This window comes from Balaenoptera musculus, chromosome 13, assembly GCF_009873245.2.
Source record: "Balaenoptera musculus isolate JJ_BM4_2016_0621 chromosome 13, mBalMus1.pri.v3, whole genome shotgun sequence".
NCBI lineage: Eukaryota > Metazoa > Chordata > Mammalia > Artiodactyla > Balaenopteridae > Balaenoptera > Balaenoptera musculus.
In genome coordinates, this window is record NC_045797.1 from 44,002,732 (window position 1) to 44,020,347 (window position 17,616).

The 17,616-nt window shown below is 45.6% G+C and overlaps 1 protein-coding gene across 7 annotated transcripts in view; it reads right to left on the reverse strand.

Annotated features, from left to right (window-relative positions):
* Window positions 1–68: 68 nt before the first annotated feature.
* The window catches only part of EML6 (EMAP like 6), a 356,906-nt gene continuing 339,358 nt past the window's right edge, over window positions 69–17,616 (reverse strand). For all 7 annotated transcript variants that reach the window (XM_036873387.1, XM_036873381.1, XM_036873382.1 and 4 more), the window contains 11 exons: window positions 12,213–12,421; window positions 11,237–11,394; window positions 10,464–10,578; window positions 8,787–8,975; window positions 7,300–7,472; window positions 6,694–6,856; window positions 5,016–5,119; window positions 4,168–4,321; window positions 3,667–3,767; window positions 1,772–1,989; window positions 69–1,400 (listed from right to left, as the gene is read on the reverse strand). In XM_036873387.1, the coding sequence (XP_036729282.1) occupies window positions 1,833–1,989; window positions 3,667–3,767; window positions 4,168–4,321; window positions 5,016–5,119; window positions 6,694–6,856; window positions 7,300–7,472; window positions 8,787–8,975; window positions 10,464–10,578; window positions 11,237–11,394; window positions 12,213–12,421 (1,523 nt within the window). In that variant the 3' untranslated portion in view covers window positions 69–1,400; window positions 1,772–1,832. The remainder of the gene's footprint in view (window positions 1,401–1,771; window positions 1,990–3,666; window positions 3,768–4,167; window positions 4,322–5,015; window positions 5,120–6,693; window positions 6,857–7,299; window positions 7,473–8,786; window positions 8,976–10,463; window positions 10,579–11,236; window positions 11,395–12,212; window positions 12,422–17,616) is intronic.

Sequence of the window (17,616 nt, forward strand, 5' to 3'; positions counted from 1 at the left end):
ACACATACCAAAATGTTTTTAAATTATATATTTATACTTTGATAATTGAAAATAAATACATGCACCAATATTTTAACACAGAATACAGTGCAGGATTTATGAACATACGGAAAATCATCATACCATATAAATGTTTACAAATCAGATTTAAGAACTTTTCTTGACACAGACACTATTGCTCTTTAAATATAGTGTACATGTCCTCATTGATCAATTTATTGTTCTTCACGTGGTGATTCAATGCGGGATCCGATCAGTATGAAAGGTCAGTGGTACAGTATAGGCAGACGTGGTTATCACTCAGCATCACCAGTCACGTGGTTACGGAACACAGAATTAGGGCTGCATAGGGACTCTAACTGGGGGCCCAACGACCTATCAGTGGATTCATGTAAGGCATTAATAAGTTGGCATATAAAAATAGCTTAACGTGTGATCTAATCCATTTAGAATGCTGAAGCACTTCTGTGGTAAATGTTTGTTAATCTATTTAATTGAAAATGCTTCGTTTCACCTTTCCTGTAAACTGACAACTGCAAATAGCCAGGGACTCAAGATGCAGAATTTTTTAGTTCACTGACTGGAAGGACTAACTGGTATACGAGCTCAGAGCCCCAGTCCCTCCCCAGCCTGCCGTCCCGAGCGCGCCGTCAGCCCTCGCCGTTGTCAGCGGTCGGCCAGGTGTCAAGTACGACGGAGGTGGTTTAGGACACCTTCTGGGTTTGCTGGCCAAGTCACATTCTGTCATCCAGCCAACTCTGAGGAACTCTAAGCTAGATGATTTTGTTTTATAATCTTGAGTTGTCAAATATTATTTGGGCTTAGGAATTTGTTCCGCAGAGAGTTTTTAAAAACCCAGACTTGACCTATGTAGTTCACGTGACACAAATCACTGGGGCCAAGTCCACCCCACTCTGGGAGTGGTAAACCCAGCACAGCCTCAGGTCACCTCATTTATCACCATTTTAGGTTTAATGAGATAAATCAGCTCATCTTCCTGGACCTACTTGAGCTTTTTTTTTTTTTTTTTTTTTTCCCTTCTGTTCTGTAGTAGAGGTTTGTTTTATTTGAAATGTTTTGGATGTTGTGGGTTTGGCACTCAATATGATGAAAACCCGTTCTACCCACCCACCCTCCGACTCCTGAATCTAAGTTTCTTTGCTGCTCAACTTCAAATAGCCACTGTTTCCCAAGCAGGTAACTGATGTCTTTCATTTAGGAAGCCCTGACCTAACTAAATACCTGACCTGGGTGACAGACCAGGAGTCTGCTGAGGGTCCTGTAGCCCTCCTCAGTTTTGACGTTTTAGCACCATATGTAGAAAGGAGACAACCTGGGGGAGGGGAGACAGCAGCCCACAAACCTGGAAGCTTTCAAAGGCACTTAATGGATATAAAACTCTGCAAATGAAACGTTAAAAAATTAAGTGTCTCAACTTGTTTATACATGGCTCATTTGGTTTTGAAAGCTAAATGTGGAGAACAGAGGCTATCAATATTTCTAGTTCAGTGAATCTAACTTAAGCTGTCCTGTTCAACTTCCTTATTTGTAAAAATGAACATTTTTAAAGCATATAGAAACATACTAGCAAAACATCTTCTGTAAAAGTTTTGATGCAAATCAAAAGCTACATATTGGTTAGGGTAACTGAGGCTTTAAATTTTGTCAGTGGGCTACATTGTCAGATAGGATTTCTTTGTCAGTGTAGTTAGTACGTATAGTTTTTAGTCTCAGGAACAGAGGCAAGCAGTCTTAACTTGTTAGAACTGACCTTCCTTTTTGGCCCGACGGTTTTGGAGATTCCAGGCGATGGGCGCAGTCACACCACTTCACTAGCACTTGGAGCTCGTGCGGCCTGCGGTGTCGTAGGCCTTTCCCAGCAGCTGGCGGCCAGGAGGCACCTCATCACTGCCTCCACGGTGGCTGGCGGCAGCAGCAGCAATAAAGTAAGAGGACTCTGGCACTTCCAGGCATCGCCACACGAACACGCTGAAAAGGCAGACCAAATAGTCATTTTGCAGGGCTGGACATCATGCTTTTGTCAAGTGACAAAAACCAACTTTGCCAAGTGCTCCGGAGTCAAGCCCAGGTGATGTAGTGAACATTTTGATTTCAGTTTCAAAAAACAAACCAGGGATCTTGCCACCAATTAAAGGTCTGTTGCTTTTTTAAAAGGTCTATTGTTTTTTGTTTCGTTTGGCTCTTTCAGCAGCCTGCCTGTCCCTTCTGAACGGGAGGACTTTTGGCAGCCTGACTTCACACTCTCTTGTTACTACTGAAAAGGTTTTATCAGTTCCACTCGAGTAGGAGAGCCCTTCCCGGTGCTCAGCACGGGGCCAGGGATTGCGGTAGGCTCCCATGACTGCAAAGGCCAAGGGGGCCCTGCACTGGAAAGGTGACATCTAAGCCTTTTTTAGTAATCAAGAGTCCCCTCGTATCTCCTGGGGACAGGTTCGCTTACGTCTCCCGGTGGGGGCCTGTTCACAGTTCGGCGGATGCCGCTTTGAATGGGTGTTTGCGCCCCACAGGGAGCTGCTGTCAGTACTATCTCAAGGGCTCTAAGTGCCAGCAGCGGTTGGCACAGCAGCCTGGAGACGGGGGCTCCCAGGCAGGCCATCAGAAAGCATCTTTTGGGGCCATTTTCTACACAGTGCTTTTGGGTAGGAGGTGGGCTGAAATTCTCTTCAGGTGCCTTTTCTACAACCTCACTCAGACCACTAAAAATAAATCTGGAATGCATGCATTTCTTCTTGATCCCCCCCAGGAGTTCTGCCTGGGCTGAACAGAAACCAATATTCATGTTTCGATAAAGCCCTTCAACTACATTAGATGTGGAGAAGCTGAGTGACTTCAAATGAACTCATCCTGTTCCTCCACACTCCAAATAAGAAACGCCCTCGGTGGAGGGACAGGAGAAAGCTGCCTTCTTGGAAATGCTGATGTCATCTCTGGAGCAGGCTGGTAGGGGTCCTACCAAAACACTGGAAGACCGGCCATGCCTCACAGGACAATGGGCCTGTTTCACAGTGAGCAGTGCTTAAGGTCAGTAGCAGCCCTGGCTCAGGAATCCACATAGCTGGTTGAGGTTCTCCTGCTACTAAATAGCACTGGCCCTAACGGCTTCACCCCTTATCTGATCTCATGTGTAAAATCGGGTAACATATGTCCTGCTCGTTTCTCGGGGTGACTGAGGCTCTGTATTACTATTTTTAAACCTCTCTTGGTTGTGGATTAATGATCCATGTTAAGAACTCTGGTGATGAATTGGAAGTTCTGAGTTAAAAGGCCTATGGATCAAGGTCATTCTAACCTCCTGATTATATGCAGTGGACGCCGTGGGCTGTCCAACAGCTCCTACTGGAATCAGTATCTCGGGCCTCTCATCACCTGCCCCTCCAGCCAGCAATGCTCAGAGTAGCTGTTGCATGCCCTTGGCTTCTCACCAATCCCAGGACAGCTCTAGTGGGGACAGAGGCCCATCAAGAATTGGGTTGGGAGTCACCAGAGACTAAAGCCCTTCTACTGGGAAAGTCGGCACTGGATCTCCGGTTCACTATCCCACCTCAGCCCCTCCACATGCCCCTGGGAGGAGCTGACACCTGAGGTGGGGACGGGAGGGGGTGAAGGCTAGGCCTGGGGGCAGAGCCAGAAGAATCAGGCTGGTACCTGCAGTCGTCTCCTCCAGTGCTGACCACGTACTTGTCGTCATGAGAGAAACGGATGTTCGTCACGTGAGCCGAGTGACCGAAGTAACGCTTATGCTTGGCCTGTGAGCAAAAGTGAATGGAGACGACTAAGAGACCCTGTTCCTTCAGCCACCATGGACCACTTCCAGGACTCAGTTCCCCCCTCCTAGGACCTCCCTTCACCCATGGGATGCCCGTTGGGTCTGAACATCTCTGTGAGCAAGCCCTTCACTGGCTTCCTGACTCATTCCTGCCCCACTTGTGGCCACTCTGTCCCCGCTCCATCCTCCTGGCTTCCAGGACTTCCCCTCCTGAGGGAGAGGAAAAGGTTAGGTGTTGCCAAGTCTCCCCAGGGCTGTGACAAGATTCCTCTTGTTCTAGATTCTAGATGGCCATGTGGATGTGGCCACGATTTCCAGCAGGCTGCAGAAGATCAGCCAGCCTGGAGGCAGCACAGGGAGTTACTCTAAGGAAAACTCACAAATTTCTCTGTGCATGGAAAATCAAAGAGCTTCACGAGCCCAAAGTCGTCTCCCGTGACAATGTTCAGGCCAGCGTGGGTCACACACGCGCAGTTGACATCAGCCTTGTCTGCGTTTCGCGGCCAGATGCCAATGACTTCGTCTCCCAGAATGCTGTTCCAACAGGAAGAGGTGTGAGATGGGTGAGAAGGCTTCGTGCAGTCAGGCATCCTCTCCCAGGAATGAGAGGAAAATTCAGCGTGGTCACGCGGCTCCTCTGGCAGGATGGCACCTGTCCCCTCCCCCTTTGTATACCTGCCCCAGCTACTACTATTCTCTGCCCCAGTCCCTTTCACCCTAAAAAGAAAAGTTACCTCCATCTTTGATTCTCTCCCTCTTCCCTATGATGCTTCTGAGTATATGTAGCTTGGGAGAAGTGCGGGGCTCTTCAAGCTCACGGGTTGGTGGCCTCTTTTCCCTTGACGTGGCAGGGCCCTGCTGCTTACCCTGCTACCCGGCACTTCCAGCCCTCCCTCTCCCTCCCAGGGATTGGAGGAGGCCTCACTACACCGCAGGGGGTTTGGCCAAGAGCTGGGGGATGGTTTCCCTTTGAACTTGCTAGATGGGGTTGGGGATGAGTAGAACAGATTACACAACAAGAGGGACTTTGCGTTTCAGAAGCCCTGATCAGACCAAAGCCAGCGGCCCAGACTGGGAGCAAGAGGCCTCCCGCCCTGACCCCGCAAAGGAAAGAGCTCTCTGTCTCTGAGCTGCTTCGGATCCCAGCCACACACAAACTTGGAGGCTGAGGCTGGGATGAGAGTCTCCCTTGTGACCTTTTCCTCCAGAAGAGTTTTCCTCCAGTCACCTTGTCCAGGAGGCCCAGGTGATCTTCTCAATGACCGTGGCTTCGGTGACCTGCTTCCCCAGGGGCACCTCATGCACCTGGCGCTTGTAGGCTCCTGTTGACACCTGCAAGTGGGAAGCAGCCAGGCCTATCAACTTTCTTTCCTGTCCAAAGGACTCCCCTTTGGGTGTATTGTTTCCCAACCTCTGCATCCCCAGGACTTTTCACCAAACCCAAGCTGAGCTCCAGGCTGCAAAGCCTGTGGTCAGCCCGCGGCAAAGTTCACATAAGCAGGGCATTTTTCCCTCCGTTTTCTTGCTATTTTCCAAAGTCCTAAGGCAGCGGTTCTCCAAGTGTGGTTCTTGACCGGCACCGTCAGCCTCAGCTGGACACTGGTTAGAGATGCACATTCTTGGGCCCCACCCTAGACCTACCCAGTCGGACAATCTGAGGGCGGGGCCCAGCAGGCTTTCACAAAGCCTCCAGGTGATTCTGGTGCGCGCTCACGTTTGGGAACCCCTGTTCTCAGAGAACCAAGGTCCTGTGCAACAGAGCTGAGGCAAGTCTTATGGACGGCAGCTGACGGAGATGATTTCTGAAGTATTAGGACCGGATCCTGGCTTCTCTGGGAAACTTCTAGAGGCAATTGACCATTTTCCAGCCAATGGCCGCTGCCTCCATCGCCAGCCCCCTCTCCCTGGGGTGCTAGGCCAGCCACCCCAGATTTCCCTGCTGTACAGGAATGAGCTGAGATCTTTCCCACATCAGGGCCTTCATGCAGAAGGCCTTCAACCATGTTCCCGCCCCCCTTGGGTGGCTAAACTCCTACACACCCTGCAGACCTCAGCTTAAACAGCACCGTACGGAGAGGATGTCAGTGCATCTATTCAACAGTCAGTGCCTGTTAAATGCTCCCGCAGGGCACTGTACTTTTCCTTCTCGGCACATAATCACAATTTGTAGTTATAGGTGTATTTTGTGATGATTTGTTTAATGCTTGTCTTGTCCACGACAAGGCAAGCTCCAGGAGAGCAGGGACCAGGCCCACCCATTTCATACACCCAAAAGCCTGGCATAGTGCCTGGTTCAGTCCACACTTGATGAATGAAGTGTCCTCTCTCCTTTCACAAAGACTACCCGACTCCAGGCTGGCTCACAAATGCATAATATTTGTTCAAAGTGCTGGAGAAATCATTGTTCTATTTTCAGCTCTAAGTGCCAAGAGTGGGACCCCTCTCGATCCCTCCCCGCTTGTCAGTCTTCCCAGGGGCCAGTGATGGGCTCTCACTCCAGGCTGACTGTCTGGAGTCCGGGTCCCAAGTTGGAGGGACCACACTACCCATGGGATCTGGAATTGAGATGAGTAAGTGTAAGAAGCAACACAGGCTTCCGTGCAGCCCCAGAGAACTAGGAATTAGGAAGCTTTGAAGGGGTGGTGGTGAGAGGAGGATCAAGATGATTAGGGCTTGTTTCCTCCTTTCCTACTGAAGAATAAGTACAATTTTAAATTCTATTCGACTTTCTTAAGTTCTCTAAGCCTCTGTTTCTTCATTTATAAAATAGGAGGGAAACTAACAGTACTTAAACAGTTCCAGTGAACACATTTCCTGACACAGAGTAAGCACTGATTTCATACAAGCCATTGTTTGTAATACTATTATTAATGGTTACCCCAGATATCAGTAAAGCCAAAGCATACCTGGATGTATTTGCCATCCGCGGAAAAATCCATCTGAATGACAAAGCTTGGGATATCTTTGCAGTAGCCGATGCGGTTCAGACTCGTGCCCTGAGTGAGGTCATAGAAGTCAACTGTGTGTTCAGAAGAACCAACAGCTAAGAATCTGCTGTCTGGGCTGATTCTAGAAAAAGCAATCCAAGAGCACGGTCCGTGAGGAGGGCTGTCTAGGGCCGGTCAGGCATGAGGTCTGCTCTGGCACAGGCCTCCCAAGCTCAAAGGCAATTAGATCACACATCATGATTCACATGTGGTTAGCTTTTCCTAAAGTCTATGGAATTCGACAGCTTCTCTGGATCAAATCCCCCGGAAGTAAGTAAATGGATGTGTGCAGTCTTTTGTAGAAGGCATTTTATAAGAAGTTTTTACCACACTCTTATGGGAATTAGCAAAGACATGTCTGAGAACTAACGTGTGAGAGGGTCTCCTTCCATAGCTGGCTCACTGAAAGGGACCCTCTCACAAGTGAGTTCTTCATTCCAGCCATGACCCTCCTGGAATGGGAACCATGGGAGGGAGAATGAATGCCCGCCTTTCTCCTCCCTGCCCAGACTGCCTGCTATGTACCTGATATCTTGGATAGCAGATTTCCGGTCTCGTTTCTTCCCCCAAACTTTCAGGCTGTTCACCAACAAGACGACAAACTCTCCATTCTTCATGCCAATGGCCACCATCTCCCCGTCAGGGCTGTAGGCTGCACACCTGGCCGCGTGGCCCAGGTTCACCTTGTTTAGCAGCTTCTACATCGTAGAACAAAGTAATACCACCTGAGCCCTTGGCCGCCTCAGCTGGTCTCCAGGGGAAATCCTGCACCCAGGCCAGAGCCAGGCTGCCTCTAGGGAGGCTGCAAACCTCTTGCGTCTAATAGTAAGTGTCCCTGAGTGGCTGAGGGGGGCAGTATGTTTTGATTGAGCAGCTGGAGAGACAACACGGTTTAGGACAGAGGTTGGCGAACTTTTTCTGTGAATGGTTTGGGAGTAAATATTTTTAGGCTTTGGGGTCCATATGGTCTCTCACAACCAGTCAGCTCTGCCAGTGAAGCACAAAGGCAGCCATGGACACCAACATAAACAAAAAGCATGGCTTACTTTGCAGAAAGGGGCAGCAGGCAGACTTGACCCTTGGGCTGCAGCTTGCTGACCTCTTGTTCGGGGGAAGAGTTTGAGCTTCAGCATGTGTTAGTTCAGATCCCAAATCCTGGCTCTGTCCCTAGCTGGGTGTGTTTGGGTAAGTTACTTCTCCGTTTTCCCATGTGTAGAGAATCGATGTTAGTATTGGTCTTGCAAGGTGTTGTAAGCATTAACGATAGCATATATGAAGCACCGGGTATGTAGTGGGTGTTAATAAACATAATCATTATGAACTAAGGAGTATAACCACCACACTTAGCCTTCCCCATGTCTGTTCTATGATCCTTACACTGAAAATACGACTGAAACATTTACTAGCCATCTTGTAATGAAACCAAGTATTTTAATTATTAGAACTTAAGTACTTGTTTTACTATCAGCTAAGGCTTGATAACAATCTTTTTTCCCCCCAGATTTCCTATTTGACATTTTTACTCCAGACAAGTTATTTTTTTGAAATTTTTTGTATTTTTAAATTGTTTTTCCAAATGCTAAGAGAAACCTTGTTGGGATTTTGATTGAAATGTTCTGTTTGGGAACATTTGACATTTTAAATCATTTTTAGTCTTCCCATCCAGGGAAGACATGATTTATCTCTGTTTTTTAGTTTTGTGCGTTCTTTCATGACAAGAGAATAATCATTCTCAATTATATTATTCCTGTAATATAAATATTCATAGATGGATATACAGCTAAGATATATATATATATATATATATATATATATATATAGAATGGGTGTGTGTGAACAGGACTTCTTTTATTATCAGTCCCTCTAACTTAATTGCTGCCCTGTGGCCGATCTCCTGCCCAGCCCCATCCCCCACTCCGGCCTGACCCTGGCCGAACCTCCCCTTGCCCAGGGCTGTCACTGCTCTGAGGCCCACCTGGGGCATCCGAGCCTGTGCAGCGTCGGGCCCTCACCTTGTCAGCCAGGTCCCAGATTCGGGCTGTGCCGTCGTTACTGGCAGAGATGAAGATGTCCTTGGAGGGGTGTGTGGCCAGGCCCCAGATCTCCCCTTCCATGTGTCCATCAATCAGGATGTTGGAAGCAGCATTTTTTTCACCAACTTCAATGATTTCTCCATCCTTGGTTCCCACTAAAATCTTTCCCTGTTGTAATCAAAACACTATGACAAGAAAGACAAACACTACAGGATCCCACTCATATGAAGTACCTAGAATACTCAGACTCATAGAGACAAAGTAGAATGGTGGTTTCCAGGGGCTGGGGGGATGGGACAAAGGGAGTTATTGTTTACTAGACACCGAGCCTCTGTTTCACAAGATGAAAAATGTTCTGGGGAGGGGTGGTGGTGATAGTTGCACAACTATGTGAATGTATTTAATACCACTGAATTGTACACTTAAAAATGGTTAAATGGTAAATTTTATGTTCTCTATATTTTGTCACAATTTAAAATAATATTAAAAAACACTATTAGAGTAACTTGGGAAAGTGCCTTTGCTGGCACTGGTAATAAAATAGGAAGAGCCAAGAAGTGTTTTGTTCTTAGCCACTGATTTGCCAGCCTTAAGCGAGCCCCTCACTTGACCTGTACTCCCCCCGCCACCTTGGGGAGAGTTCCACCAGAGCTCTCCATCATCTCGTCTCTGCTGAACGGTCCAGTGATTGCAAGCTCACTGCAGAGCAGGGCAGCCAGTTTCTGCTCTTGGACAGCCCAAACTCTTCCTAAGTTCTTCCTCGCACTGAACAGAATCCATCTGCAGCTGACTTCCAGGTTCTGGGCCTCGTTCTGCCTTCATCTCCTGTATGTCTAGTTACCCTTCCGGATGATTGTTGTGTATCTATTTAAAAACAAAATTCCCATTTTCCAATTATGTAGACTCCAAGTCAGGTTTGCCTTTTTAGTGGAGAGCATCTAGAAAGCAAATTCTTAGACTGATACCAATTCCAAAATATAAATACAAGGTATTAAACAGAGGTTAAGAGATTTGTTTTCAAGTGCTTCAGAATCTCTTGGGGAATTAAAAATAAAGAAGAAGAAAAGGAAAACACACATCAAGGTCAGGGCCCCACTCCCGAGATTCTGACTTGGCGGCTCTGGATATGAGCCTGGATATCCATGTTTAAAAGACAAAAACAAAACTCCACAGTTGTGTGTGATATTTAGCTCAGGTACAACTTGAAAACCAATGGCTTTGAGTCAGACAGTTTGGCAGTCCTTCCCCTTCCCGGCTGCGTACCCTTGGGCATGGGCAACTACTTAGTATCCCTGTGCCTAAAATAACATCGTCTATAACAACAGCAGCTAGCATCTACTGACTGTGGCCATGTGCCAGGCACAATGAAAGACGCTGTGCATGTATGATGCATGCAGTCCTCACAACAACCCGTGTGCTGGACACAGAAAGGCTAAGCGACACAGCCAAGGTCACACAGCCAGTTCTACTGGGTGAGTCACACTCTGCACCCAGGTGTGTCTGACTGTGCTAAGCTGCTTCCCCTCTGCACTAAGTCACACCCGGGAGGCTTGTTCTAAGGACTCAACCACTCAGCACAGGGCAAATGTCCAGCTGGGAAGGTGCTGGACGAGCTCAGGGCGCCGCTGGGAAAGGCCCGCCCCGCCCGGTGCTCACTTTGCCGCGGCACACGGAGCGCACACACTCCACCAGCTGCCCCGTCTCCAGTTGGAAGGCCCGGCAGCGCTTCATCTCCTGGTCCCACAGTTTCACAGCACCTCCTTCTTTGGTCCTGAAAAAGATCAAGAACTTAGCACGTTAGCCCTCATCCTAAGACCGCCCAGGACCCTCCGCTGCCCTCTCTCCCTGTCATCTCCTCAAGGTCCCATCCCCTCATCCCCAGGCCCAGCAGGACAGACCTTCTGGGGTGGCCCCTTTCATAAGCCCTGCTGATGAGCTACCAGAACCCCTTGAACTTGCAGATTTCCTAGACTGCTTTCAAATGCCACCACCGTGGGAGGAAGGAGAATCGAAATCTAAAAAAATCAAACTATGTTTTTATCAGATCGAACGACGAAGAGAAATGTTTCTCCTATTTTGCAGCTTGGCTTTCACATGGTCCCGGTCTGCACTGGACATCCCCCCTCTTCTCACCCCTCCTGCCTCCTCCCAAAGAGCCACTGACAGTAACACCTGTTGGACAGCAGAGTCACCTGGTCTGTTTGAGAACACCTCTCCGGTTTTTCAACTACCAAGGTACCACCTCTCTGACCCTGACTTCTGAAGGTTCTGACCCAGGGCCCTCTGGGAGAGACAGCAGTCTCATCTCCGTGATGCAGAAAAGACAGGAGAGTGAAAATCTGCATTTTCTCCAAGTTGGAGATGCTTCTGTCCGTTTCTCCCAAGACAATCCAAAAAGACCAGTTGTTCCCAGAGGAGTTCGGGCTTACGGCCGCTCTTTTCCACCGGTCACTATGAGCCCGTCCCGAAGGGTCGTGTACATTGTGAAGACGGGGCCTGTGTGAGCCTTGCCCACCAGCCGGACAAGGAAGTGGTCCTTCCACACGTAGACGTCGCCGTTGATGGCACCCGTGAAAGTGAGGTTGTTCTGTAAACAAAGGGACACCTTCCACACCAGGACACTTCCTGCAGCCCTCGAGAGGGTTCCCTCCCAGCCACCCACCCCACTGCTAAGGCACCAGAGCCGGAGAAACATAACACACTCAAATTGACCTTCTGTGCCAAGGGAAGGCGAAAGAACTCTCAAAAGAGCGTATGGTAAGGAAATCACCTAGCTTTGCAATTCACTCTATGGTGTTAGTTTGGGGAACAGTTGATTTCCCCACTGAGCACAGCTCCGCTTTTTAATGCACTTCCATTCTGTGAGCAGCCCCAGGTGACTGCAGGGAAGGGCGGGACCCCAGTCTGCGAGGAGACTTTTCTGGCCTCATCTACAAGGAGGGTAAATCCACACCTGGAGGACCAAGAGTTGGCTGTGTTCCAAAATTTCCCCAGGGGGAGCTTGTGTTGGCTGAGGGCAGCCCACAGCCTGTGTAAGGGTGTCAGGGGATTTATGGCACAAGAGGACTGGGGGGAAAGGGATGCTGTCCAGTGGTGGAAATGCCCCTCAGCCTCTGTGGCCATCTAGCCTAGTCGGACAGGCCTGCAAGTCAATCTGGCTCTGGAATAATGAAACTCCAGCCCTGGGTCGGGGTCCTGCTTTTTTCTGATTAACATTTTGAGGGGAAAAATACAGTCAACTCACCCATCTGTGCTAAGGAAACAAAACAGTGGTTGCAAATAATCCAGTAAAGGAGATCTGTGGAAATGGCTTCCTTGCTGTTCACAGCTTCTAGGATATACCTGCCCCCCATGCCCATGCCCAGGGGTTCAGGGTCCCGTCAGGAAGCTTCTGCTGAAACTCACAGCACCGAAGGCCACGGAGAGCATCGTCTGCATCTTGGCAGCCTCCATGGACCCGATGACCCCTTTCTTATAAAGCAGGGCACTGCCTGCCAGGGTCCAGAACTTCATGTGCTTGACTCCGACAGACACAAACTGTGTGTCTGAGTCAGGGCGAAACTCCACCACGAATATGCGCTCCAGGTGGCCCCCTCGGCTAGCAACCTTGGCACCTGCGTGGGTGAGAGAGTCTGGTGATGTGGGTCCTACGCTCCCAGGCCAGGCTGGGGAGCTGCAGCCCAGGACAGAGGGCTCTCTGTCCCAGCAAGGCCCAGGGCACACTTCTGGTTCCTTCTTCAGCTGCTCCCTCCCACCTTCAGACACTACTCCCAGGGTGGGAAAGAGACCTTGTCTGGGAAATTTCCAGAGCAGCAGGTGCTGCTAACAGAACCCCCAACCTAACTCTACCCCGTCCCCACAAGCCACGAGCCACATCCAGGCATCTGTGAACAGAGGAGGAAAGGATGGCCCAGGAGACGGAAGTTTCCAGATACGAGAAAAGGGCAAAACGGCTTAAGGGCATCCCCGCCTTGCCACCTCCAACAGGATCCACCCCACAGGAAGCCGCAGCCTCCCCACAGAGCCACGGCAGACACATTCCTTCAGACCGTTGCTGTTTTTCTCCAAGATTCCTCTGCTTTTAATTTCTTTAAAAAGATCCCCACATTCCTTTTTCTTTCACGGTTTTTAGGTTTAAAATGCTTACCTTTTATATTACTAGTTCTTTCCCTCAACCTCATTTATTTATGTTTTTGATTTCTGTCCTGAGTTGTATTTAACCTTTGTCTTAATCAAATCTCAGCTCCACCATTTATCTGCACAACAATTTTGGAAAAATTATTTTAACCTCTCTGTGCCTCAGTTTCCTTATCTGTAAATTGGGGATAATAATAGTTCCCACTTTATAAGGTGTTGTGACGATTAAAAGAATTGATAAAAGGGAAGCCCTTAGAAAAGGCTTGGTGCAGTGAGGGTTCTGTAAGCAGTAACTACAGTTAGTTATTTTTATTGCTCTTTTAGCTCCTTTTAAAATCTCTGAGCTTCTACTCTTATCTCATCTATTTTTATCTCATCATTATTTTCCAGTCCTTGAGGTTTTATTTTTTTTAACATCTTTATTGGAGTATAATTGCTTTACATTATTGTGTTAGTTTCTGCTGTATAACAAAGTGAATCAGCTACACGTATATATATATCCCCATATCCCCTCCCTCTTGCATCTCCCTCCCACCCTCCCTATCCCATACCTCTAGGTTGTCTCAAAGCACCGAGCTGATCTCCCTGTGCTATGCAGCTGCTTCCCACTAGCTATATACACTACCAAATGTAAAACAGATAAGTCCATGTCACTCTCTCACTTCTTCCCAGCTTACCCTTCCCCCTCTCCGTGTCCTCAAGTCCATTCTCTACATATGCCATATGCATCTTTACTCCTGTCCTGCCCCTAGGTTCTTCATGACTTTTTTTTTTTTTTTAGATTCCATATATATGTGTTAGCATACAATATTTGTTTTTCTCTTTCTGACTTACTTCACTCTGTATGACACACTCTAGATCCAGCCACGTCACTACAAATAACTCAATTTCGTTTCTTGTTATGACTGAGTAATATTCCATTGTATATATGTGCCACATCTTCTTTATCCATTCATCTGTCGATGGACACTTAGGTTGCTTCCATGTCCTGGCTATTGTAAATAGTGATGCAATGAACATTTTGGTACATGACTCTTTTTGAATTATGGTTTTCTCAGGGTACCTGCCCAGTAGTGGGATTGCTGGGTTGCATGGTAGTTCTATTTTTAGTTTTTTAAGGAACCTCCATACTGTTCTCCATAGTGGCTGTATCAATATACATTCCCACCAACAGTGTAGGAGGGTTCCCTTTTCTCCACACCCTCTCCAGCATTTATTGTTTGTACATTTTTTGATGATGGCCATTCTGACTGGTGTGAGGTGATACCTCATTGTAGTTTTGATTTGCATTTCTCTAATGATTAATGATGTTGAGCACCCTTTCATGTGTTTGTTGGCCATCTGTATATCTTCTTTGGAGAAATATCTATTTAGGTCTTCTGCCCATTTTTGGATTGGGTTCTTTGTTTTTTTGATATTGAGCTGCATGAGCTGCTTGTATATTTTGGAGATTAATCCTCTGTCAGTTGCTTCATTTGCAAATATTTTCTCCCATTCTGAGGGTTGTCTTTTCATCGTGTTTATGGTTTCCTTTGCTGTGCAAAAGCTTTTAAGTTTCATTAGGTCCCATTTGTTTATTTTGGTTTTTATTTCCATTTCTCTAGAAGGTGGGTCAAAAAGGATCTTGCTGTGATTTATATCATAGAGCGTTCTGCCTATGTTTTCCTCTAAGAGTTTTATGGTGTCTGGCCTTACATTTAGGTCTTTAATCCATTTTGAGTTTATTTTTGTGTATGGTGTTAGGGAGTGTTCTAATTTCATTCTTTTACATGTAGCTGTCCAGTTTTCCCAGCACCACTTATTGAAGAGGGTGTCTTTTCTCCATTGTATGTTCTTGCCTCCTTTATCAAAAATAAGGTGACCATATGTGTGTGGGTTTATCTCTGGGCTTTCTATCCTGTTCCATTGATCTATATTTCTGTTTTTGTGCCAGTACTATACTGTCTTGATTACTGTAGCTCTGTAGTATAGTCTGAAGTCAGGGAGCCTGATTCCTCCGGCTCTGTTTTTCTTTCTCAAGATTGCTTTATCTATTCGGGGTCTTTTGTGTTTCCATACAAATTGTAAAATTTTTTGTTCTAGTTCTGTGAAAAATGCCATTGGTAGCTTGATACGGATTGCATTGAATCTGTAGATTGCTTGGGTAGTACAGTCGTTTTCACAGTATTGATTCTTCCAATCCAAGAACATGCTATATCTCTCTATCTGTTTGTATTATCTTTAATTTCTTTCATCAGTGTCTTATAGTTTTCAGCATACAGGTCTTTTGTCTCCTTAGGTAGGTTTATTCCGAGGTATTTTATTCTTTTTGTTGCAATGGTAAATGGGAGTGTTTCCTTAATTTCTCTTTCAGATATTTCATCATTAGTGTATAGGAATGCAAGAGATTTCTGTGCATTGATTTTGTATCCTGCTACTTTGCCAAATTCATTGATTAGCTCTAGTAGTTTTCTGGTAGCATCTTTAGGATTCTCTATGTATAGTATCATGTCATCTGCAAACAGTGGCAGTTTTACTTCTTTTCCGATCTGGATTCCTTTTATTTCTTTTTCTTCTCTGACTGCTGTGGCTAAAACTTCCAAAACTATGTTGAATAATAGTGGTGAGAGTGGGCAACCTTGTCTTTTCCTGATCTTAGTGGAAATGGTTTCAGTTTTTCACCATTAAGAATGATGTTGGCTGTGGGTTTGTCATATATGGCCTTTATTATGTTGAGGTAAGTTCCCTCTATGCCTACTTTCTGAAGGGTTTTTATCATAAATGGGTGTTGAATTTTGTCAATAGCTTTTTCTGCATCTACTGAGATGATCATATGGTTTTTCTCCTTCAATTTGTCAATATGGTTTATCACATATATGGATTTGCATATATTGAAGAATCCTTGCGTTCCTGGGATAAACCCCACTTGATCATGGTGTATGATCCTTTTAATGTGCTGCTGGATTCTGTTTGCTAGTATTTTGTTGAAGATTTTTGCATCTATGTTCATCAGTGATATTGGCCTGTAGTTTTCTTTTTTTGTGACATCTTTGTCTGGTTGTGGTATCATGGTGATTATGGCCTCATAGAATGAGTTTGGGAGTGTTCCTCCCTCTACTATATTTTGGAAGAGTTTGAGAAGGATGGGTGTTAGCTTTTCTCTAAATGTTTGATAGAATTCGCCTGTGAAGCCCTCTGGTCCTGGGCTTTTGTTTGTTGGAAGATTTTAAATCACAGTCTCAATTTCAGTGCTTGTGATTGGTCTGTTTATATTTTCTGTTTTTTGCTGGTTCAGTCTCAGAAGGTTGCGCTTTTCTAAGAATTTGTCCATTTCTTCCAGGTTGTCCATTTTATTGGCATAGAGTTGTTTCTAGTAATCTCTCATGATCCTTTGTATTTCTGCAGTGTCAGTTGTTACTTCTCCTTTTTTCATTTCTAATTCTGTTGATTTGAGTCTTCTCCCTTTTTTTCTTGATGAGTCTGGCTAATGGTTTATCAATTTTGTTTATCTTCTCAAAAAACCAGCTTTTAGTTTTTTTTTATCTTTGCTATCGTTTCCTTCATTTCTTTTTCACTTATTTCTGATCTGATCTTTATGATTTCTTTCCTTCTGCTAACTTTAGGGTTTTTTTGGTTCTTCTTTCTCTAATTGATTTAGGTGTAAGGTTAGGTTGTTTATTTGACATGTTTCTTGTTTCTTGAGGTAGGATTGTATTGCTATAAACTTCCCTCTTAGAACTGCTTTTGCTGCATCCCATAGGTTTTGGGTCGTCGTGTTTTCATTGTCATTTGTTTCTGGGTATTTTTTGATTTCCTCTTTGATTTCTTCAGTGATCTCTTGGTTATTTAGTAGTGTATTGTTTAGCCTCCATGTGTTTGTATTTTTTATCTTGTAACTGATAATCTAGTCTCATAGTGTTATGGTCGGAAAAGATACTTGATACAATTTCAATTTTCTTAAATTCACCAAGGCTTCATTTGTGACCCAAGATATGATCTATCCTGGAGAATGTTCCATGAGAACTTGAGAAGAAAGTGTTTTCTGTTGTTTTTGGATGGAATGTCCTATAAATATCAATGAAGTCCATCTTGTTTAATGTGTCATTTAAAGCTTGTGTTTCCTTATTTATTTTCATTTTGGTTGACCTGTCCATTGGTGAAAGTGGGGTGTTAAATTTCCCTACTATAATTGTGTTACTGTCAATTTCCTCTTTTATGGCTGGTAGCATTTGCCTTATGTACTGAGGTGCTCCTACGTCAGGTGCATAAATATTTATAATTTTATATCTTCTTCTTGGATTGATCGCTTGATCATTATGTAGTGTCCTTCTCTGTCTCTGGTAATAGTCTTTAAAGTCTATTTTGTCTGATAAGAGTAGTGCTACTCCAGCTTTCTTTGATTTCCATTTGCATGGAATATCTTTTTCCATCCCCTCACTTTCAGTCTGTATGTGTCCTTAGGTCTGAAGTGGGTCTCTTGTAGACAGCATATATATGGGTCTTGTTTTTGTATCCATTCAGCCAGTCTATGTCTTCTGGTTGGAGCATTTAATCCATTTACATTTAAGGTAATTATCAATATGTATGTTCCTATTACCATTTTCTTAAACGTTTTGGGTTTGTTATTGTAGGTCTTTTCTTTCTCTTGTTTTTCCTGCCTAGAGAAGTTCCTTTAGCATTTGTTGTAAAGCTG